This window comes from Pongo abelii, chromosome 13 (assembly GCF_028885655.2).
Source record: "Pongo abelii isolate AG06213 chromosome 13, NHGRI_mPonAbe1-v2.0_pri, whole genome shotgun sequence".
Taxonomy (NCBI): domain Eukaryota; kingdom Metazoa; phylum Chordata; class Mammalia; order Primates; family Hominidae; genus Pongo; species Pongo abelii.
In genome coordinates, this window is record NC_071998.2 from 128,178,966 (window position 1) to 128,202,168 (window position 23,203).

At 55.1% G+C, this 23,203-nt stretch overlaps 2 protein-coding genes across 5 annotated transcripts; both read left to right on the forward strand.

Annotated features, from left to right (window-relative positions):
* Window positions 1-6,863: 6,863 nt before the first annotated feature.
* Window positions 6,864-8,850, forward strand: TMEM141 (transmembrane protein 141). Of its 3 annotated transcripts, none has more exons than XM_063714553.1 (5): window positions 6,864-7,015; window positions 7,217-7,368; window positions 7,539-7,622; window positions 7,843-7,950; window positions 8,412-8,850. In XM_063714553.1, exons 1-5 carry the CDS (start codon window positions 6,962-6,964, stop codon window positions 8,521-8,523), a joined length of 510 nt encoding a protein of 169 aa, XP_063570623.1. In that variant the 5' UTR covers window positions 6,864-6,961; the 3' UTR covers window positions 8,524-8,850. The 3 variants fall into 3 exon arrangements, with proteins under 3 accessions (XP_063570623.1, XP_002820449.1, XP_063570622.1); XM_002820403.5 differs by having other exon boundaries at window positions 6,868-7,015; window positions 7,302-7,368; XM_063714552.1 differs by lacking the exon at window positions 7,217-7,368 and having other exon boundaries at window positions 6,917-7,015; window positions 7,369-7,622.
* A 116-nt stretch (window positions 8,851-8,966) lies between these two features.
* Window positions 8,967-23,108, forward strand: CCDC183 (coiled-coil domain containing 183). 2 transcript variants are annotated; one of them, XM_063714548.1, is made up of 14 exons: window positions 8,967-12,152; window positions 14,776-14,897; window positions 15,369-15,446; window positions 15,661-15,828; window positions 16,048-16,152; window positions 18,326-18,448; window positions 19,829-19,954; window positions 20,078-20,132; window positions 20,665-20,765; window positions 21,445-21,605; window positions 21,871-22,039; window positions 22,124-22,234; window positions 22,338-22,434; window positions 22,939-23,108. In XM_063714548.1, exons 1-14 carry the CDS (start codon window positions 12,083-12,085, stop codon window positions 23,055-23,057), a joined length of 1,605 nt encoding a protein of 534 aa, XP_063570618.1. In that variant the 5' UTR covers window positions 8,967-12,082; the 3' UTR covers window positions 23,058-23,108. The 2 variants fall into 2 exon arrangements, with proteins under 2 accessions (XP_063570618.1, XP_063570619.1); XM_063714549.1 differs by lacking the exon at window positions 22,939-23,108 and having other exon boundaries at window positions 22,162-22,234; window positions 22,338-22,439.
* Window positions 23,109-23,203: the final 95 nt, after the last annotated feature.

Here is a 23,203-nt window from a genome sequence, read left to right on the forward strand (position 1 = left end):
TAGCATACACCATCTGCCAGGTTTTTTCTGAATTACAAACACAGGAGAATTCCAAGGCGAGAATGAAGGCTCAATATGTCCCTTTTCTAATTGTTCCTTTGCTAATAAATGTAAAGCCTCCAGTTTCTGTTTTGGTAGCAGCCACTGATTTACCCATACTGGTTTTTCTGTTTTCCAAGTTAATGGAATGGGTTTTGGAGGCTGTACAGTGGCCGCCCCTGAAAAGGATACCCTATTCCCTTTTTTTCCTTGATTTCCCTCAGCCTCAATTGGGACTTTAATGCCGTTTTCACTGTTTCTGGGTCCCTTTTCTGGTACACATCCCATTTTAGTCATGATTTTTTGACTCGTGGGGATGGATAATGGAGCGGGCATACTGATTTCCATACCCCATTCTTGTAATAAATCTTGACCCCACAGATTAACAGCAATTGGAGTAATCATTGGCTGAGCAGTACTTTTTTGATTATCTGGCCCTAAACAATGTAAAATCATAGTACTTTGATACACTTCTGAGGCAGTGCCTATGCCCACCAAACTTGCAGCCGTCTTTTGTTTTGGCCAATTTCTTGGCCACTGATGCAAAACAATGATAGAGACATCCACCCCAGTGTAGGGTCCAGCCCTACAAGGCCTTGTGAGTTTCCTCTTCATGTGCGGAGATGAGAGATTGTAGAAAAATAAGACACGAGACTAAGAGATAGTAGGAAGGACAGCTGGGCCCAAGGGCCACTACCACCAGTGCGCAGAGTCCGGTAGTGGCCCCGAAGGCCTGGACGCACTGCTATTTATTGTATACAAGGCAAGGGGGCAGGGTAAGGAGTGTGAGTCATCTCAAGTGATTGATAAGGTCAAGCAAGTCACGTGTCCACGTGACAAGGGGCCTTTCTCTTTGTGGTAGCTGAGGCAGAGAGGGAGGACAGCAGACGTCAGCATTTCTTCTATGCACTTATTGGAGAGATCAAAGACTCTAATGCTTTTGCTAATTCTGCTACTGCTATCTTCTAAGAACTTAAGAGAAGCAGCAGGTGTACAGGCGGAATATGAAAGTGGACAAGGAGCGTGACCACCAAAGCACAGCACCACAGGGAGACGTTGAAGCCTCCGGATGACTGCAGGCAGGCCTGGGGAATGTCAGGCCCCCCACAAGAGCTGGTGGAGCAGAGTGCTCGCTAATTCTCCCAGGGAAAGGGAGACTTCCTTTCCTGGTCTGCTAAGTAACAGGTGCCTTCCCAGGCACTGGCGCTACCGCTAGACCAAGGTCTGCTAAGTAACGGGTGCCTTCCAGGCACTGGCGCTACCGCTAGACCAAGGTCTGCTAAGTAACGGGTGCCTTCCCGGGCACTGGCGCTACCGCTAGACCAAGGTCTGCTAAGTAACGGGTGCCTTCCCAGCGCTACCGCTAGACCAAGGTCTGCTAAGTAATGGCTGCCTTCCAGGCACTGGCGCCACCACTAGACCAAGGAGCCCTCAAGTGGCCCTTATCTGGGCGTGACAGAGCTCACACTCTTGTCTTCTGGTCGCTTCTCACAATGTGCCTTCAGCTCCTAACTCTGTACGGCCTGGTTTTTCTTTGGTTATAATAATAATACAAAGGTTAATACAGAAAACTAATGATTGATAATATCCATATATAATCATCTCTATATCCTATTTCAAATATAACTTTCTCTTATCCTAACTATTTTCTTGATTATGTTGGAACAGCTTGTGCCTTCAGTCTCATGCCTCAGCACCTGGGTGGCTTTCCACCCACACCCCAGGGTCTACTAACCCTTCAAACTGTTTTTCTTGAATAATGGCCTTACACACAGGTCTGCTTTCTGAGACCTGACTTGCCCAACATGCAGCCTTTCCTGCCAGATCAGTGCTTCCAAACCCTCCTGTTCTTTTTGTCTCACTGTTTCCAACATTAATATAAGGTAGGAGTAATAATTGAGCAATTCCGTCTCCTGGACTGGCACTCCAAGGAATTGAGGAGCTAATAACCAATTGAATTTCACCTTTGTAATCTGAATCAACCACACTAGTATGAATTTAAACTCCCTTTAGATTTAGACTTGATCTTCATAAGACGGGTCCTACAGTCCCCTCGGGCAGTGGGCCATATACCCCTGTGGGGATTTTTTGTAGGGGCTCCCCTGGAAGCAGAGAAACTGCTTGTATAGTACATAAATCTACTGCTGCACTGCCGCTTGTGGTGGGGGACAATTGTTGTATTGTGGTAACTGGCCCATTCCCTGAGGCAGTTGTGACAATGGAGGTTGTTGTCCCTGAAAACCCTGAGGAACAAAAGGCTGAATCAGGAACGCCCCAGTTTGTTGCGAGGCCTGAGGCTGGCCCCTCTTCCAGTTTTCTGACAACGGTTGCCCATTTTTATCAAATTTAGAACGACATTGATTAGCCCAATGTTTTCCTTTTCCACATCTTGGACATAGGCCCGGTGGCTCTTTATTTTTTGCTGTAGTCGTTTGATTTGTTATATTTTGTTTATTTGAGACTGGGCAATTCTTTTTTAAATGACCGATTTGACCACAATTATAACATTTTCCCCCAAATGTTCTAACTTGTCCTCCTAAAGCGACCGCAGTTTTTGCTTGAGCCATAAGCATAGCTTTATGCATAGCTCCTCCAATTCCATCACAGGCTTTTATGTACTCTGAGACTACATCTGACCCTGCCGGGACCTTCCCTTTTAATGGCTTAATGGCTGATTGACACTCAGGATTGGCGTTTTCGTATGCCATCAACTCCACTATGACCTTACGGGCATTCTCATCGGTAATTGACTTTCGAGCAGCATCTTGGAGCCTTACCACCAAATCAGGGTACGGGCTCTTTAGAGCCTTGTCTTATTGTATTGAATGAGGGGCAGGCGGTTCCTGGATCTTGGATTTTTTTCCCAGGCTCTAAGGCAGATAGCTCTAACTTGCTCAATGGCCTCCTTTTGCATTATTGCTTGTTGATTAGTAGTGCTCCAGTTTTGACCTGTTCCTAATACTTGATCTGCATCTGTGTTAACTGGAGGATTGGCAGCCCTATTTTTTCGGACCTGTTCTTGTGCCCCATCAATCCACCAGCTCTTAAATTGTAAAAACTAAGAAGGTGAGAGTGATGATTTGGCCAAAATCTCCCAATCATAAGGAATGAGTCTACTTCCATGAGCAATGGAATCTAATAATGTTCTTATATAAGGGGAGTTGGGTCCATACTGTTTTACTCCCTCTTTCATGTCTTTCAGCATTTTCATAGAAAAGGACTCATTTCTGGCATCAGCTCGGGGAGGCGCTCCCTCTTGGGCCCCTTCTCCAGGTGGTATGGGTTCTAATATTACCGGGATCTGCCACGCCTCAGTATCTCCTTGTTTTGTCTTTTCAATATTTTTATGTAATGCATTGACCCTGTCCACTAGGTGGTGCTGTAGGATTAAGTCTCATAGTGGGCAGCTGCGGATACAGCGTCCTGCCCTGTGGTGCTGGAAACGTTCCTGGCTGTCCATACTGATATTCTGGGGGCGGCCGATACTGAAGTTCAGCTGGCGGCCAGTATTGATAGGCTACCGGCGGTTGGGTCTTATTTTCTACCAGCTGATATTGTGGATACTGTATCTGGATTGGCATTGCTGGGATGGAGACTCTTTCCTTTTCTATTTGATATTCTCTTGGGGTTTGTACTTGTCTAACCTGCGTTTGAGGTTGTAATGTTACGGGCATCTGAACCACGAGAGGAGAAGTTGATGGCCATCATGGTTTAGACTCTGATGGCCCCAATAATTCTGGACCTTTTCCCCCCAATTTTAATGGTTCAGAATATATTACCTCCTGTAATTGATTGTAGTCAACATTTTGCGCTGACCGAGCCGTTACAGACTCTGCTACATATTCACAATGTGAACTTTCCGTTCCTTTCTCGAATTCTGTCCCTGCCTCTTCTTCACAATCTATTACACAGCTTTCAGGGGCATCAGAAACTGAAACGCTATCTTCTCCTGTTTGAAACGATTCTAAAGCTACTTTAATAACGGCACAATCATTCCATACTGTAAGTGGGATTATTTTACCTTCCCTATTTGCTTGTTTTAATTCTTTGCCAATTTTTTCCCAGTCTTTTAGATCTAAAGTTCCTTGTTCTGGAAACCATGGGCAGAATTGCTCTATTGTTTGAAATAACGTAATTAGATTTTCTGTACAGGCTCTAACTCCCCCTCTTCTTAAAAGGATTTTAATGAAGCTGAGATAAGAGGCATATTTACTTTCAGTTTGTCCCATTGTTACCCTGGGTTCCTCCGAGCGCACAAGCTTACTGTGAAGCTGACTGCGGACGTACTCATTTTGTCTTCAACTATCACACCGTACCGTAACTTCACCTTAGAGAACGGAGCCCATGATGGGTGCCAGATGAAGGGGGCCTGCCCCTCCACGCCTGGGGGTATTTCTCACAAGGTAGAGACGAGAGACTGAGAGAAGGAAATAAGACACAAAGACAAAGTATAAAGGAAGAAAAGTGGGCCCAGGGGACCGGCGCTCAGCAAGTGAGGACCTGCACCGGCGCTGGTCTCCGAGTTCCTCAGTATTTATTGATCACTATCTCTACTATCTCGGCGAGGGGGATGTGGCAGGACTATAGTGTAATGGTGGGGAGAGGGTCAGCAGGAAAACATGTGAGCAAAGGAATCTGTGTCATAAATAAGTTTAAGGAAAGGTACTCTGCCTGGACGTGCACGTAGGCCAGATTTATGTTTAACTTGACACAAACATCTCAGTGCAGTAAAGAGCAGTATTGCCGCCAGCATGTCTCACCTCCAACCACAGGGTGGTTTTCTCCTACCTCAGTAAATAGAATGTACGGTCGGGTTTTACACCAAGACATTCCATTCCCAGGGACAAGCAGGAAACAATGCCTTCCTCTTATCTCAACCTTGAGGGGCCTCCCTCTTTCACTACTCCTCCTCAGCACAGACCCTTTACGGGTGTTGGGCTGGGGGACCATCAGGTCTTTCCCTTCCTACAAGGCCATATCTCAGGCTGTCTCAGTGGGGGGGAACCCGGACAATACTCAGGCTTTCTTGGGCAGAGGTCCTGTGGCTTTCCGCAGTGCACTGTGTCCCTGGGTAATTGAGGATGGAGAATGGCGATGACTTTTACCAAGCATACTGCCTGCAAACACATTTTTAACAAAGCACATCCTGCACAGCCCTAAATCCCTCATACCTTGATTCAATACACCACATGTTTCTGTGAGCACAGAGCTGGGGCTAAGGTTAGAGATTAACAGCATTTCAAAGCAGAATAATTTTTCTTAGTACAGATCAAAATGGAGTTTCTTATGTCTTCTTTTTTCTACATAGACACAGTAAGAGTCTGATCTCTCTTTTCCCCACAAATGGCATTAAATTATTTCCATATATTATAGAGTAGGTCCTTCCACTTTTTGGAGAGTAGCAAATCTAGCTTTTTTGTACAGACTTAGAAATTATCTAAGGACTTCAGCTTTTTTTTTTTTTAAACAGAGTCTCACTCTGTCGCCCAGGCTGGGGTGCAGTGGCACGATCTTGGCTCCCTGTAACCTCCGCCTCCCAGGTTCAAGTGATTCTCCTGCCTCAGCCTCCCCAGTAGCTGGGATTACAGGCACCTGCCACCACGCCCGGCTAATTTTCATATTTTTAGTAGAGACGCGGTTTCACCATCTTGGACAGGCTAGTATTGAACTCCTGACCTTGTGATCCACCCGCCTCGGCCTCCCAAAGTGCTGGGATTACAGGCGTTAAGCCACCACGCCTGGCCAAGATTTCATCTTTTTACCTCATATTTCTTAGGAATTTAATGGTTATATGTTGTCTTTTTTCCAACACCTTTTGGCTCAAGCAACATGTATATCACTGTTGACTTTTTCTTTCTTCGATCTAGTTAAAAAAAATACCAGATAATAATTCTTTGAAGAAAGGAAGGGGTTTTTTCCCCTAGCACTTTCTTGAAGATCAGGGACTTTATCGACGAAAAAGTAGTAAGTAGTTATTTGTAACCTGTGTGAAGCAGCAGCCTGCCTTGAAGTCGTCCGTTCTTGCTAATGGTTACACCAATGAATACTAGTGGGATTGTTTGGGCTGATTTTAGTTTCTCTTAATCAGAATTACTAGATGATAGAATTCAAGAACTTGTACATGTTATTACTTGGTGTATCTATAATTATTTAAAAGTAAAGACTCTGTCATGCAAAAAAAAAAAAAAAAGGGAGTTTGAGGCTCAGCTACTAAGCTGCTGGTTACAGAACCACTTTGCTAAACAGTAATTTTATACATCCCCACTCCGCCGTGGCTTATGAGAAATTCAATCCCTGATTGTAGTCCTCAAGCAAAATAACACTGACAATCATTAGGCCTCTCCAAGTGTGGGAGTGAGGCCCGGCCGTGGGGAGGAGCGCGCGCTCTCAGCCACACCCAGCCCAGTGCCCGCCTTCGCCCCGCCCAGTCGTCGCCGGAGGTCACAGGGCACAAGCTCCTAGAAGCGTGGCCAGGCCCCAGGCCCCACCCCTCTCCCCTGCGCTCTAGCAGGCTCCGCCCCCAATCCGAGGCCCTGGCCCCTCCGCCTGCGGGCAGGCCCCACCTCTTAGAACCCGACACCTCCGCCTGCGCAGGCCCGCTCCCAGGTCCTGTCTCTCAGGCCCCGCCCCCAGGCCGCGTCTCCAAAGTCCCGTCTCTCAGGCCCCGCCCTCAGATCACGTCTCCCAGGTCCCGCGCCCTCCGCCTGCTGCCCCGCAGGCCCGCCCTCAGTTCCCGTCTCCTAGGCCCCGCCCCCTCCGCCCTTTCCAGCGCGGGCCCGTCCCTAGGCCACGCCCCCAGACCCGGGCCCCCGCCCCTCCGCCCGCAACTGCGCAGGCCTGTCCTCTAGGCCACACCCCCAGGTCCCCCGCCCCGCCCTTCCGCCTGCGCCTGCGCAGGCCCGCTCCCCGAGCCCTGCCAACCATGGTGAACTTGGGTCTGTCCCGGGTGGACGACGCCGTGGCTGCCAAGCACCCGGTGAGAAGGCCGGTCTGGGACGCGGGCCTCAGACCCCAGAAGCTGACCTGAGCGAGGTGGGGGGCTGGGGCGTGGGGGTGCCCTCGTCAGGGAAGAGTGGCGGAGACTGGGGGCACTCTCTTGCTAAGGGGCTCAGGGCGTCCGGGCGGGCATAGGGGAGGTGGGACGTGTCCAAGCGCCCAGGGTCTCACTCCTCCACAGCCAGGGTGTGCCCAGAGGAGGGACAGGAGAGGCGGTGAAGGAAGAGGGCAGGGGATCGAGCCTTCACCCGCCTCTGCCACCCCAGGGACTCGGGGAGTATGCCGCATGCCAGTCACACGCCTTCATGAAGGGCGTTTTCACCTTCGTCACAGGTAGGCTGCGTCCAGGTGTCCTGCGGCTGGGAGAGAACGCACCCTCCTGCCCCGCCCTGGCTCCCCAGCAGGGGGCGCCAAGTCACCTTGCCCGCAGGTGCTGGGGGCCTGGCAAGGTGGGCCCCGGCCTGTCCCGGGTACAGGCTGATGGGGACCTCGGCTCTTTGCAGGCACCGGCATGGCCTTCGGCTTGCAGATGTTCATTCAGAGGAAGTTTCCATACCCTTTGCAGTGGAGCCTTCTAGTGGCCGTGGGTGGGTACTCCAGGGCCCGTGCCTGGGCTCTTTGAGGGGTGGGTTTCTGCTAGGGTTGGGGCTGTGGTTCTGCGTCCCTGACTCTGACATGGAGCCCCAGGTCTCGGCGGGATCCCCATCTGAGTCCACCCACCACGTCTGTCAGGAAGTAGCCTGTGCCCCGTTCTCTTAGCCTGAGAAGCACAGAGGCTGCAGCCCTCTTCCATTTCCTGCTCCACAGTTGCAGGCTCTGTGGCCAGCTACGGGGTGACAAGAGTGGAGTCAGAGAAATGCAGCAACCTCTGGCTCTTCCTGGAGACCGGGCAGCTCCCCAAAGACATGAGCACAGGTGAGAGAGCCTGGGGGTTAGCGAGAAGTGAATGCCACAGCTCCAGCGCCCAGAGTTTTGGGCAGCCAAGCCTGGGTGCCCCATGCGATAGGCTAGACAAGGTCCCTTCCTCTGGCCCGGCCTCCTCAGCATGTGACTCCCAGATGGGTTGGAGCTGGGGGTGGGCGCAGCAGACAGATCTTGGAGAGCTCCCTTTGCAGGAGAAAGAACCAAGAGGGGCTGGGGTGCCCCTGAGATTGAGAGGAGGGGTGCAGAGTGAAGGGTGTGGCAAGGCCACAGCAGCCACGTGGACACCCAAGAGGAGTAAGGCTGGACTGAGACGCCCTGCATTGGACTCAGGCCTGGCCCCCATGGCCTGTTGTCCTTGTTACGGAACCCAGTTTCTGCCATGATAAAATGGGCACAGGGATGCCAAGCCACGACGGATGTGGTTCGAGCTTGTCTCTCTTTGCCTCTTACAGATCAGCGAAGCTAGGAGAGCTCCAGCCGGGGCACGGAGGATTGGGGGCAGGAGGAGTCTGGAACACAGCCTTCATGCCCCCTGACCCCAGGCTGACCCTCCCCACACCCTAGGGTACCCCAGTCGTATCCTCTGTCCGCAGGCATAGCCAGGCCTGACAAACCCCTGCAGACGGCTGCTGCCGCAACCTGGGACCTGCCCAGGAGGTTGGAGCAGAAAGGGCTCTCCCTGGGGTGGTGGTTCTCCTCTAGGGTATCGGGACGCATGGTCTGCACTGCCAGCAGAGAGGGTGTGTCTGGGGGCCACCACCTATGGGACACGTGGTAGAAGGGGCCTGTGCACTCTGTCATTTCCTTTCTAGCTCCTGCATCTCCGATAAGTCCAAGGTGACAGCTGGTGCTAGGGGTGTGGGGTTAATAAATGGCTTATCCTTCTCTCCACCCAAGTTTCCACCTGACCAGGTGAAAAACAAATCAGAAGGGTAAGATGATGACAGGTCACATGACACCTTTATTACCCTACAGTTGATATATGAGGATCACATGCAAGTTACATACCGAAGGTGTACAGGGAAGTTCCCAACACTGAACCCCAGAATTAGACATTCGCACCAGCCCTGTAGGCCACGTGACACCACCACAGCCTCTCTGTATGGGGGTCTGCCTCTGTAGCACTTGGCACGTAGGGGCAGAGCAAAAGGGGCCAGGCTGGCCAGAGCCTGGCTGCTGGGAGAGGAGGGACTTGTGGGCCACGCCCACCTGCCTATCATTCCCCACTCATCTATTAGCCAAAGTCACTCCCCAGAGGCAGAGCTAGCCTGTTGTAGTCGTGTCTGTGTGGAAGGAAAGCTTCTGAGTGGGCAAGTCTACCCACAGCCCCGAGCCCCAAGAGGAAGAAGAGGTGGAGACCAGATGGAACCTCCACACGTCCATCACCGTTACAGCTGCCTTCCCTGCAGCACCGAAGACCCACAGCATGGGCCCTGCTGCCCCAGACCCAGCTCAGTTCCCACACCTCACCTTGCCAGACACTGGAAAGAAAGTTTATTGAGTACCTACTGGGCTTTCAGAGTGACAGGAAGCTCAAGGTGACAGTGGCTTCAGCAAGATGGAGCTTTATTTTTCTGTTTTTTGTGTTGTCGTTGTTTTGAGACAGAGTCTCGCTCTGTCACCCAGGCTGGAGGGCAGTGGCGCGATCTCAGCTCACTGCAACTTCCACCTCGCCAGTTCAAGCCATTCTCTTGCCTCAGCCTCCCAAGTAGCTGGGATTACAGGCACCCACCACCACACCTGGCTAATATTTATTTATATATTTAATTATTTATTTTGAGATGGAGTTTCACTCTTGTTGCCCAGGCTGGAGTGCAGTGGCGCAGTCTCAGCTCACCGCAACCTCTGCCGCCCGGGTTCAAGTGATTCTCCTGCCTCAGCCTCCCAAGTAGCTGGGATTACAGGTATGCGCCACCACGCCCAGCTAATTTTGTATTTTTAGTAGAGACGGGGTTTCTCCATGTTGGTCAGGATGGTCTTGAACTCCCAACCTCCGGTGATCTGCCCGCCTCGGCCTCCCAAAGTGCTGGGATTACAGGCGTGAGCCACTGCGCCCGGCAATTTTTATATTTTGAGTAGAGACAGGGTTTCGCTATGTTGGCCAGGCTGGTCTTAAACTCCTGACCTCATGTGATCTGCCCACCTCAGCCTCCCAAAGTGCTGGGATTATAGGCATGAGCCGCTGGGCACCGCGCCGGGCTGAGCTTTATTTTTCTTTCATGTAAAAGTCCAAGTGAGTGGTCCAGGGTTGACAGGGAATCAGGGACCAGGCTCCTTTCAGTCTGCCCCTTGCTGTAGTGGCCTCTGTTCCCAAATCTGCCTCATGGCCCCAGGTGGCTGCACCAGCTTCGGCGATTGTGTCTTTATCTCATTTATGAGGCAGGAGAGAGGGCAGCTTGCCTGCCACTGCTGCTCTCACTCTGTTGGCCTGAACGAAGTCATCAGGCACATCCAGTGCCAGGATGCTCAGGAAGGCAGAGTTGCTCTGGGCAGCCATGCGCCCACTAAAATTCAGGTGTTTTATATGTGAGGAAGAAGGACAGCAGGTAGGCTCTGCCTCAGCTAGATTCCAAGCCTGGCCCCCAAGAACAAGGGGGAGGTGAGCAGACCACACCCTTAGCAGGACATCCCAGCACCCTGAGGGTGAGGCCTGGGTGGGAGGGAGAGAAGGGAGAACCTGGAGTTTGCCTAGACTGGCTTTCCAAAAACAGTGACCAGAAAGGGAAGGGATCTATGTGACAGCACATGGGCGAAGGCCATTGTTGGGCTGGCTTGGGTCCCTGCAAATTCCTGTCCCCCAGGACCTCTGCGTGTCTCTGTATTTGAAGACAGGGGCTTTCCAGAGGTCATTAAGGTAAAATGAGGTCATTGAGGTGTCCTCGTAAGAAGAGGAAATTAGGACACAGACACACAGAGGGATGGCCACGTGAGGACACGGAGAAGACAGCATCTGCAAGCCAAGGAGAGGGGCCTCAGGAGACACCAGCCCTGCTGACCCATGAGCTCAGCCCCCAAGCCTCCAGGCTGCTGTTCACACCCCCAAGTCGGTGGCACCTTATATTTGTTTTTGTTTTTGTTTGAGATGGAGTCTTACTCTGTCATGCAGGCTGGAGTGCAGTGGTGCGATCTCAGCTCACCGCAACCTCCACCTCCTGGGTTCAAGCAATTCTGCCTCGGCTTCCCAAGTAGCTGGGATCACAGGCACTCACCACCACACTGGGCTAATTTTTGTATTTTTAGTAGAAATAGGGTTTCACCATGTTGACCAGACTGGTCTCGAACTCCTGACCTCAGGTGACCCACCCACCTCAGCCTCCCAAAGTGCTGGGATTACAGGCGTGAGCCTCTGCACCTGGCCAGTGGCACCTTGTTATGGCCGCCTGAGCCTACTAAGGGCAAGGCTGGGAAAAAGTATCCCATCTCGTGTGTACCCCATCTCGTGCATACCCCACAGAGTTCCAGGCTACCTGGTGCTCCAGGCACTCTCCTCTAAGGGAAGGGTGGAGAGGGTGCAGAGATGGAGAACTTACCCCTTCTGGAGTGACACATGAACCCAAGACCCAGTAATTCCCAAAGGAAAGTGGGGGTGAAGCAGGGTGGGCTCCAGGCAGCACAGAGAGGTCAGGGACAGAAGTCAGAAGAGATAAGGCGGGGGTGTCCCAAGAGCCAGGTTACCCAGGGCATGGAGTTCGGACTTGGGGCTGGAGGTGCGGGGTGAAGAGGGAGGTCCCGTAAGGCAGTATCAGAATAGTTTTGGGAGACTCGTCCTGCTGCTTTGTGGAGGACGGCTTGGGGCATGGGAGGGGCCAGGGAGGGAACCCAGTGCAGGTGTGATTGCTGCAGACCCATCACAAACCTCCCCGTCAAAGAAAGCACATCCGCCCGGCAGAGCTCCTAAGCCTCAAGCAGCTGCCAGGAGACTCACTGGAGGCCACCCCAAGGTGGCTGGGGGCAGAGTGGGGCAGGAGGCCCTGCAATTCCAGGGTTGCCCAGGCACTGAGAATCCTGGCTTTCATCATAATGGGCTGAGGTTCTGGGGACAATCTGAGCGGCGGCTCTGAGCAAGCTGTGCCCAGGGAGGCTTTGAGGTACACAGGGTCCCTCGGGGGGCCTGAGAGCAGCCATGAGGAGGCACAGTGAGACAGACGTGGAGGAGCAGACCCAGGAGCTGAAGACCATCACTCAGCTCCAGGGTGAGCCTGCACCGCTGTGACCAGTCTCCCTTTCCCGTCTGGGGGTTTCTGGGTGCACAACTTTTTGTGGGGAAAAGAGAGATCAGATTGTTACTGTCTGTGTAGAAAAGGAAGACATAAGAAACTCCATTTTGATCTGTACTAAGAAAAATTGTTTCTGCTTTGAGATGCTGTTAACCTGTAACTTTAGCCCCAACCCTGTGCTCACAGAAACATGTGCTGTATTGAATCAAAGTTTAATGCATTTAGGGCTGTGCAGGATGTGCCTTGTTAACAATTTATTTACAGGCAATATGCTTGGTAAAAGTCATCGCCATTCTCCATTAACCAGGGACACAGTGCATTGCAGAAAGCTGCAGGGACCTCTGCCCAAGAAAGCCTGGGTATTGTCCAAGGTTTCCCCCCACTGAGACAGCCTGAGATATGGCCTCGTGAGAAAGGAAAGATCTTACCATCCCCCAGCCCAACACCCATAAAGGGTCTGTGCTGAGAAGGAGTAGTGAAAGAGGGAGGCCTCTTTGCAGGTGAGATAAGAGGAAGGCTTCTGTCTCCTGCTCATCCCTGGGAATGGAATGTCTCAGTGTAAAGCCGACCATTCCCATTCGTTCTATTCTAAGATAGGAGAAAACCGCTCTGTGGCTAGAGGCAAGATATGCTGGCAGCAATACTGCTCTGTTACTCTTTGCTACACTGAGATGTTTGTGTAACGTGAAACATAAATCTGGCCTACGTGCACATCTGTCATAGTACCTTTCCTTGAACTTATTCATGATAAAAATTCCTTTGCTCACATGTTTCCCTGCTGACCTTCTCCCCACCTGTTGCCCTGCTACACTCCCCTCACCAAGATAGTAAAAATAATGATCAGTAAATACTGAGGGACTCAGAGACCAGGGCCGGTGCAGGTCCTCGCATGCTGAGTGTGCCAGTCCCTTGGGCCCACTGTTTTTCTCTATACTTTGTGTCTTTTCTTTTTTTTTTTTTATGAGATGGAGTCTCGCTCTGTCGCCCAGACTGGAGTGCAGTGGTGCGATCTCGGCTCACTGCAAGCTCCGCCTCCCGGGTTCACGCCATTCTCCTGCCTCAGCCTCCCGAGTAGCTGGGACTACAGGCACCCACCACCGTGCCCGGCTAATTTTTTGTATTTTCAGTAGAGACGGGGTTTCACCGTGTTAGCCAGGATGGTCCCGATCTCCTGACCTCGTGATCTGCCCACATCAGCCTCCCAAAGTGCTGGGATTACAGGCGTGAGCCATCATGCCCAGCCTCTGTGTCTTATTTCTTTTCTCAGTCTTCATCCCACCTGACGAGAAATACCTGCAGGTGTGGAGGGGCAGGCCCCCTTCACTTTTAGGGGATGTTTGTTTGGAGACGGAGTCTCGCTCTGTCATGCAGGCTGGAGTGCAGTGGCATGATCTCGGCTCACTGCAACCTCCACCTCCCGGGTTCGAGCGATTCTCCTGGCTCAGCCTCTTGATTAGCTGGGACATCAGGCATGCGCCACCACACTCAGCTGATTTTCGTATTTGTATTTTTATGTATTTATTTATTTTGAGATGGAGTCTCGCTCTGTCACCCAGGCTGGAGTGCAATGGTGCAATCTCAGCACACTGCAACCTCCACCTCCCGGGTTCAAGTGATTCTCCTGCCTCAGCCTCCCGAGTAGCTGGGATTACAGGTGCCCACGACCACGCCTGGCTAATTTTTGTATTTTTAGTAGAGACGGGGTTTCACCATCTTGGCCAGGCTGGTCTCAAACTCCTGACCTCAGGTGATCCACCCGCCTCGGCCTCCCAAAGTGCTGGGATTACAGGTGTGAGCCACTGCACCCGGCTTATTTATTTTTTTGAGACAGTCTCATTCTGTCGTCCAGGTGGAGTGCAGTGGTGCAATCTCAGCTCACTGCAACCTCCACCTCCTGGGTTCAAACAATTCTGCCTCAGCCTCCTGAGTAGCTGGGACTACAGGCACACACCAGCACGCCCAGCTAGTTTTGTATTTTTAGTAGAGATGAGGGTTCACCATGTTGGCCAGGCTGGTCTCGAACTCCTGACCACAGGTGATCCACCTACTTCGGCCTCCCAAAGTGCTGGGATTACAGGTGTGAGGCACTGCTCCCGACCTAGGACTTTTAGTTTTAATACCAGGACAATCCAGGACATGGAGGGGAAAACAGACCCCCCTAGTGCCCACTCCCTGACAGAGCTGGGAGAAGGGATCAAAGGGACCTGCATGGAGGGACTGAATCAGAGAGAGGGGCTTCAAGAAGACTTGTGAGCATAAGAGCAACACGGGCCCCAAAGCCAGAATGGACAGGAAAACACCCGCCTGCTTCCATGGGCAGCAGATCTGGAAGGGACCACAGGACCCTGCCATCCCTCTCCTTTGCCTCACCCTCCCCACCTGTCCACCTCCCCGCACCTGTCCACTGAGAGCCCTTCAGACAGCTGCTGCTGGGCAGTGGAGCGGTGTCCCCCAGGACAGGGCGGGAGGAGGGATCTTGGCCATGGAGGTGGCATCCCCCTGGACCCTGAGGCCTCCCTGATGCGAGCCTCCCCCAGGGGATTCCAGGCAAGGCCCTTGGCCCAATCCTGGCCACTGTGTCCCCTCCACCTGCCCACAGAGCAGTGTCGGGCACTCCAGATCCAAGGGATGAAAGAGAATACGGACCAGAACAAGGCCACGCTGGCCCTCTTGCGCAGCAACATCCGCGGTGGGGCCCAGGACTGGGCTTTGGCCAAGAAGGTGCACAAACGCCGCCCCTCCCCTCTGCCTGGGGAGCAGGGCAGGAGCTGAGTACACACACACTTGGAGGGCGGGCACCTCTTCTCCACCCCCACCCCAATCTTTCTGGATCCAGGGGGCATGTGAGGAGGGGCTCTGCTAGGACCTGTGCCCTGGGCTCCAGTCACCCCAGCATCCGGTGGGCAGGTTTCCCACCACCCAACCCGGAGGGCTTGGCATCTGTGAGCCCACATCCTGCAGCAGGGGCCCCCTCTGGCTCTCCGGCCAGCTAGGGGACACCCGGGCCCTCCTCTGCATACCCCCCCCCCACCACCACGTCGCCTCTGAACTTGGATGGCCATGATGGGGTCCCGCGGCTCTCTGCTCCTCGCGGGAGCAGGGATCTCGCTACTGGGCTAGCGTGGGATACAAGAGGCCCTGGGGAGAATGCCTGGAGGGTCCCGCTGTAGCTCAGCCGCCGCCGCTCCGCAGTATGACCAGTGGACCATCTCCAAGGCCTGCGGGAAAAACTTGCCTTTGCGACTGGCGCACTGCCGCAGCACCATGGAGGTAACCAGGCAGGAGGGGCCTCGAGACCCAACCCTCCCTACCCCTGCCAGCACCCCCCCCCCACTAGATGTTGCAGAGCCGACGAGGGACGGAGCAGGTGCCCAGCCCCAGGTTCCCTGTGGGGTTGCCACGAGCCTCCACCCGCCCGCCTGCTGGCGGGCTCCATGACGGCCCCTTACGCAACCACGAGCGGGCGGTGCCCTTCCCGACCCAGGTGGTGCGGGAGAAGCTGCGCAAGTACGTCTTCGACCGCGTGAACATGCACAACCTACTGATCCACCTGGTGCGGCGGCGCGGGAAGAAGCTGGAGAGCATGCAGCTGGAGCTGGCCAGCCTGCGGAGCCAGCCAGACGCCAGCAAGGAGGAGCTGCGGTTGCTGCAGGTGGAGAGGCGGGGCTGGGAGGGCGGGGCGGAGTCCACTGGGGCAGGACTCACGGGAGGGGCGGAGCCACCGGGGGGCGGGACTCGCGGGTCCACTGGGGAGGGCTCACGGGAGGGGCGGGGCTAAGAGAGCACGACCCCCCTCCGGAGAAAGCCCAGCCCCGACACCTCCGGGTGGCCGGTCCCCACGCCCTCTCACTGCGCCCTCGGTCCGCCCCAGATCATCCGCCAGCTGGAGAATAACATCGAGAAGACAATGGTCAAGATCATCACCAGCCAGAACATCCACCTGCTGTATCTGGATCTGCTGGATTATCTGAAGACAGTGAGCCCAGCGGTCCGGGAAGGGCGGGGGTCCGGGGCTGGGATCTGGGAGGGGCGGGAGCGTCCTGGGGCGGAGCCGCCCCGCACCCGCCAGGGAGAGGGAGCTCTGCCTGACCACCGGCTACGCAGGACGCCGAGGCATGTGGAAAACGTTTTTTTAAACTTCATTTTTGGCTATTCCAAAAAAGCATATCGCGAAGTATATCAGAATTCTTTGGACTTTCTTGCACGTATTAAATGATTTAGTATCGTTTGTATCTTCCCTGTCATTTTCCCATTGCCTGAGCCTCTGAGAGTCAGAGACAGGTCCTGCACCCTCAGAAAGTCCTTGCACCTTTGAGGGTCGGCTGGGCCTTGTAAGCAGGGCTTGCTGCCGTCCCAGCCAGCCCACCAGCCCTGCTCCCTGCAGACGAGGCCAAAGGCAGCCAGCAGTCCGATTGTGAGGAAAGACCCCTTCATGGAAGGCTGAGCACCGCCCCTCGGGCTGCCACAAAGCAGAATCTGCTCCAGATGGGCTGTAGATGGGGAGGGAGAGCACAGGAGGTGCTAAGAGGAGCAACCTGTGGATGGGGCGGAGAGCCAGCTGGAAACATCCTCACCCTAAGACTGGGCAAAGGGGAGTTCTGGAGAGCCATGCTCCGGGAAGGTGACAGCATGGAAGTGCTTTAGGAGAGTGGTGGACGGGGGCTGCATCGCAGCTCTTTCCTGCTGCGGTCCCAGCCCAGGTGGCTCTCAGCTCCGTCCTCTGCTTGTCCCTCTTGCCTTGGCCCCTGGTCCTATTGGCTCACCTGGAAGCCCTGCCCCTCTATCCTTCCTGGGCCCACCCCTCTCCCCACCCCTGTCCATGCCCCTCCTTCACTGGGTGCTTTCTGTCCGCCTGGTAGCACCTTCTTCTGTTTAGAACATACACACTTAAAAATCAATTATTCCCGGCATGGGCATGGTGGCTCACGCCTGTAATCCCAGCACTTTGGGAGGCCAAGGCAGGCAGATCACTTGAAATCAGGAGTTCTAGACCAGCCTGGCCAACATGGTGAAACCTCATCTCTACTAAAAATACAAAAATTAGCCTGGCATGGTGGTGCCTGCCTGTAATCGCAGCTACTCGGGAGGCTGAGGCACGAGAATCACTTGAACCCAGAAGGCGGACGTTGCTGTGAGCCGAGATCGCACCATTGCACTCCAGCCTGGGTGATAGAGCGAGATTCAATCTCAGAACAAAGGAAAAAACAAACAAACAATAATTCCCATAGTCATCCGTATTTTTTAAAATGAAGATTCTACACTTGTAGTTTTGTTTGTTTTGTTTTTTGAGATGGAGTTTCACACTGTTGCCCCAGCTGGTGTGCAGTGGTGAGATCTCGGCTCACTGCAATCTCCACCTCCCGGGATCAAGCGATTCTACTGCCTCAGCCTCCCGAGTAGCTAGAATTACAGGCGCCCACTACCACGCCCGGCTAATTTTTTTGTATTTTTAGTAGAGATAGGGTTTCACTATGTTGGCCAGGCTGGTCTCTTAACTCCTGACCTCATGATCTGCCTGCCTCCGGCCTCCCAGTGTTGGGATTACAGGCGTGAGCCACCGCGCCTGGCTTATACTTGTAGTTACTAAAAACAAACTACTATAGCAAAGCTATCCTGAGCACGTATGTACCTGGTTCTGGGCTAAATAATTCCTTTTACACTCTCAATTCATCCTCACGGCAACCTTCTGAACGAGCCATCATCCTACAAATGGGAACACTGAGAGAAGTTAGTAACTTTCCCAATGTCACACAGCCAAGCTAGCTGGCCAGAAGCTGCCTTGGCCTTGAATCCTGACTTTCTGACCCAAGCCCATGTCTTGAGCCCCTCTGTTTCACTTCAAAGTAAAGCTGCCCCCAAACCTCCCTGGGTTTCAGAGTCAGCCTTTTCTGCAGAGCATTTCATCACAAACTCTCTCAGTCTCTCTGGGTTGTTGGACCCTAGGTGGTGGAAGAGTCCACCAGGCCAGCACTGTCCACTCCCTGTGAAACACCTTTCATCAGCTTTGTGCCCAACAGGGAGTGGGCGAGGTGGTTTGGGCCACAGAGCAGAACCTATCACTGTTCTCAGGGCTCTTAGTCGGGGGACAAAAGCTGGGGACAACTGCAGCCCACTCTGTAGGCGCCACAAGAGAACCCCATTCAACACAGGTGCTGGCAGGATATCCCATCGAGCTGGACAAGCTGCAGAACCTCGTGGTCAACTACTGCTCAGAGCTGTCGGATATGAAGATCATGTCCCAAGACGCCATGATGATTACGGATGAGGTCAAGGTGAGCTCAGGGCCCAGGGCTGGGGGCCCTCCAAGGCCGGCCCTCCTGGATCTTCGGATGAGGTCAAGGTGAGCTCAGGGCCCAGGGCTGGGGGCCCTGCAGGGCTGGCTCTCTTGCATCTTCGGATGAGGTCAAGGTGAGCTCAGGGCCCAGGGCTGGGGGCCCTCCAGGGCTGGCTCTCTTGTGTCTTCCTGGCCAGGGTCTCTCAGGAGACCCCCATGCCCACACTGCCTACAATCCCTGGAAGGATCCAGTGGCCAGCCTGGCCAGTGTGCTCTGCTCGCCCACTGGACAGAGCGGGTCCCATCCAGCACAGGAGCCATGAAGTAGACGAGAGGGAGAGAATTGGCCGGGCCAGGGCAGGGGTCACCTATTCACCCAGTCTGTGCCAAGGTCCCTGCAAGGCTCTGGGGATACAGCAGGGACCAGGACAGGCAGACCCTGTCCTCCTGAAGTGGGTGGCACTCATCCAATAGTCCATGAAGAAATGCCACACAGCCCCTGAGCCAGCTTGGCAGAGAGAGGTGGGGTGGCAGATGGCTTTCCAGGAAGACAGTGCTTCAGCTGGGCTGAGGGAGTGAACCCACAAAGGTCAGGTGTGGCCAGGGCTAGGAAGGAGGAGCTACAACTTGGGAAAAGGCCCTGGGCCGGGAGGGCTGTGATACATGGAACACCGTGTGGCCAGGGCAGTGAAGGCTGCAGAGGCACAGGCCCCAGGAGTCCATGGAGGCGGCTGGGCTGGGGGCCCAAGGACTGACCTGGAGCCCTGGGATGAGGTGGAGGGAAGATGTGACCAGGTCTGTGCTTCAGAAAGGGTGTGCTCAGGCTGCGGGGACTGGAAGGTGCCAGGGCAGAAGCGCTGATCACCTGGGCATGCCCAGGGTGGAGAAGGGGTGACCATGAGCGATGGAGCCGAGAACTCCTCAAGAAGCAGCCCCACTAAGCGCTGGCAACGAGAGTGGCGAGGGTGAGAGCAGTGTCTGGGGTGTGTGAGCAGGGGTGGACAGATGATGGTTTTAGCTACCCAAGGGCACGCTGGAAGAGGCCAGGTTTTGGGGAAGAGGATGAATCTGTCTTCAGGCAGGCTGAATGCACTTCCGTGAGTTCTAGGTGGACCTGGCCAGGAGGCAGTTGGGGGCCAGGGGCTGGAGGGGAGCAGAGCGTCTGGGCTGGCAGATGCTCTGAGAGACATGGGCAAGGAGGGCCCTGAGCTGAGAGGGCATGGGCATGAGTGGTTTAGGAAAAGGGTGTGGCCAGTGGCCGGGGATGCAGTTCCAAAGTCTACTAAGGTGAACATGGCCAACTGCTCGCTGGCTTTAGTGCCATTAGGGGCCTTGTTGAGACAGCTCCCCAACTCTGTGCCCACCCACGTGTCCCCAGAGGAACATGAGGCAAAGGGAGGCGTCCTTCATCGAGGAGCGCCGGGCAAGGGAGAACCAGCTCAACCAGCAGAAGAAGCTGATCGACAAGATCCACACGAAAGAGACCAGCGAAAAGTACCGCCGGGTAAGCCCCAGGCCAGGGCCTGGCCAGCTGCCCGTCCCCACAACAGGTGGGTGGACACAGGCTCAGGGCCACCACTCCCTGCAAAGGATGTCTCATCCCTTCCCCGCCCCCACCTCCCATCAGGGCCAGATGGACTTGGACTTCCCCTCGAACCTGATGAGCATGGAGACCCTGAAATGTAAGCGCTCAGCTCCCCACCTGCCTCCCAGCCAGGGTCCCAAGGAGAGGTTGGCACTGGCTCGGGCCAACGGATCAGGTCACTCTGAGGCCAGGTGTGACATGCGGTCGCCAGGGGGAAGGGAAAGGCAGGTCCCTGCCTCTCCCTCCAGAGGCTGAGAGCCTGCAGCCTAATGTGGCCTCAGAGATGCTGGTCCCAGCACCCAAGGGCCCTGCACCAAGGGCCCAGTCCCCAGTGACTCTGCAGAGGATAAGCATCCTGACCCCTAAGCTGCCTCTGAGAAGCACCACCGGGCCCACTGTGCCGCGCCACTCACTCCGGGTCCACCTCTGCTCTGGGGCTGCCTGGGGCGTCCCTGCAGGGCTGGGCTGAGGAGGGAGCAGGTGGGCGGGGCGGCAGGCACCTCTGAAGGATGCCTGTGTCTTGGGTGGCCTCCCCAGCAGCTGGGCAGGTACAGAGGTGTCCGACAGCCTTACACAGAGCCCCTGAGCCATCCCTGCATGCTGACTGCCCCTCCCCTCTGCTCTGCCAGTGAGGAGAAAAGAGACCTCCACAGCAGAAATGGAATACCAGGCGGGTGTGACTGCTGTGGTGGAGAAGGTCAAGAGTGCTGTACGGTGCTCTCACGTCTGGGTAATGCCCCTGGCGCTCTGGGAGCATGGCAGGAGGGTGGCTGAGACTCTCACATCTGGGTAATGCCCCTGGTGCTCCCAGAGAATGGCAGGAGGGTGGCTGAGCCTCTCACGTCTGGGTAATGCTCCCTGGCACTCCCGGAGCATGGCAGGAGGGTGGCTGAGCTGGGCTGGGGTCTGAGGCGCTCTGAAATGGACACACAAAGTGGCAACTCCCTCGGCCGCCCCAAATCCTTTTATCTTAATCCCATCTGCTTATCTGCGTTTATTATTATTAGGCCTTGAGCTCCCAACCACTGCCCTGACACAAGCTTGTCCACTGTCAGACAAGTGACTCAAGTGACACAATGTCCTTCAGTGATGATCTCCTTATCTCTACATGGGGTTATCTACTCTCTCTGCCTGCCATTAGGGTCGTGTGCAATGACATCCACAAAGCGCTTCACCCCTGCTAAGTGTGGAAGTGCACACCTGTGGTCCCAGCTACTCAGGAGGCTGAGGTGGGAGGATGGCTTGAGTCTGGGAGGTTGAGGCTGCAGTGAGCTGTGATCGCACTTGTGAATGAGTGCAGAGAAAGTGCACTAGCCTCTGGGAGGGGCCCAGAAGAAACCAGTTCTGTGAAGCCCCCTCTGCCCACCTTCCTGGCCCACACCTGCTTCTCTCTCCCCCGGACTGGCCAGGACATCGCTGGCCGCTTCCTGGCCCAGAGGAACACGGAGGAGAACCTGGAGCTGCAGATGGAGGAGTGTGAGGAGCGGCGGGTGCAGCTGAAGGCCCTGGTGAAGCAGCTGGAGCTGGAGGAGGCCGTGCTCAAGTTCCGCCAGAAGCCTAGCTCCATCAGGTGCCCCGGGCTTCCGGGGCTGCGGGCCACCCACCCCAGTCTCACGAAGGCCCCGGGCTGCAGCCAGGCTGGGAGCTGGGAGTGTACCCACTGCCAACAAGCCTGTGTGTCCCACAGAGGGGCCAGGGGACTCCACTTGCACACATCTGAGCTTCTGAGTCCCTGATTCTAGCACAGCACCCGACTCAGGACTGGGCTCCTGGGTGGCCCACCATGGCCCTCGGGCCTGTGCCCCTCACTGCTGTGTCCCTATTGCCTTCTGCAGCTTCAAGTCCATTGAGAAGAAGATGACAGACATGCTAGAAGAGGAAGAAGAGAGGCTCCAGCTCGCGCACAGCAACATGACCAAGGGCCAGAAGCTGCTGCTGACCATCCAGATGGGCATCGACAACCTCTATGTCCGGCTGATGGGCATTACCTTGCCTGCGACCCAGGTACCGGGAGTGAGGCGGAGCTGTCACACACCAGGTCCCTGGGCAGGGCCAGAGGGGAGATGAGACCCTCCTCCCGGCTTACAGAGAGAAGTGGTGCTCTCCGACACCCTCGATTTGAACAGCAAGCTGGCGTATTGCGAGGGGAAGCTCACGTACCTGGCTGACAGAGTGCAGATGGTGTCCAGGACCGAAGAGGTAGCCCCGGGCTGGGAGGAACCTGCACAGCCCATGTCCCCTCAAAGCTGACAGACCCCCGGTTCAGAGTGTCTGCACGGCTGAAGGGGGCTTTGCCCTGCAGAGCTACACAAAGGTGAGGGACGCCCTGGAGTCCTCGACTCTGAAGGAGAAGTACAACACCAGGATCAGCTTTGAGGACCGGGAGGAGGATATGATCGGTACAGGCCCCGGAACTGGGACCCGGGCTGCAGGCGGGTGGCTGGAACAGAGGTCGGGGTGGCGCCGGCTCCCATCCCACCGGGACATCCTGGAGGGACAGCGGGGCTACAGGGTGCATCAGTTGTACCTGCAAGACTTTAATTGATGGAGGTGACTTAGTGATGCCATGGGGCGGCTAAAGCCACTGAAATACCTTGTTAATTTCTCCGAAAGAAGGAGGCATGCCATGCCAGACAGGCCCGGAGGAGAGGCACCAGGGCTGGAGCAGGGAGGAGCGCGGGGAAGGCCTGGGCCGGAGCTTCCACTGGGGTTTCTGCGGGAAAGGCTAGGCAGGGCAGCGTGAGCCGCTGAGGATGGGCTGGGCTGAGTCTCCCGGCACGCTGGGGCTGTCCCTGGGGCAAGGCACCTGGCCCGGGTCAGTGGAGGGCGGGGGTGAGAGGCGGGTCGGGCGGCTGCGCCTAGGTGGGCTGGCCCCGTGTGCTAGCCGCCGCCTCCGCCCGCAGACACCTTCCAGTTCGCCGACATGGACCACAGCTACGTCCCTTCGCGCGCCGAGATCAAGAGGCAGGCGCAGCGGCTAATCGAGGGGAAGCTCAAGGCGGCCAAGAAAAAGAAGAAGTAGCCCCGCCGCCCCGCTCCCTGCTTTGTTACACAAATAAACATTTTTCCAGGACTGCTGCGGACGCTGGGGCGACCGGGGTATCGGAGACAAGCACGGGGCACGCAGGATCGGGGGAGGTTCTGCGCAAGTAGGCAGCCAGGGCTGGA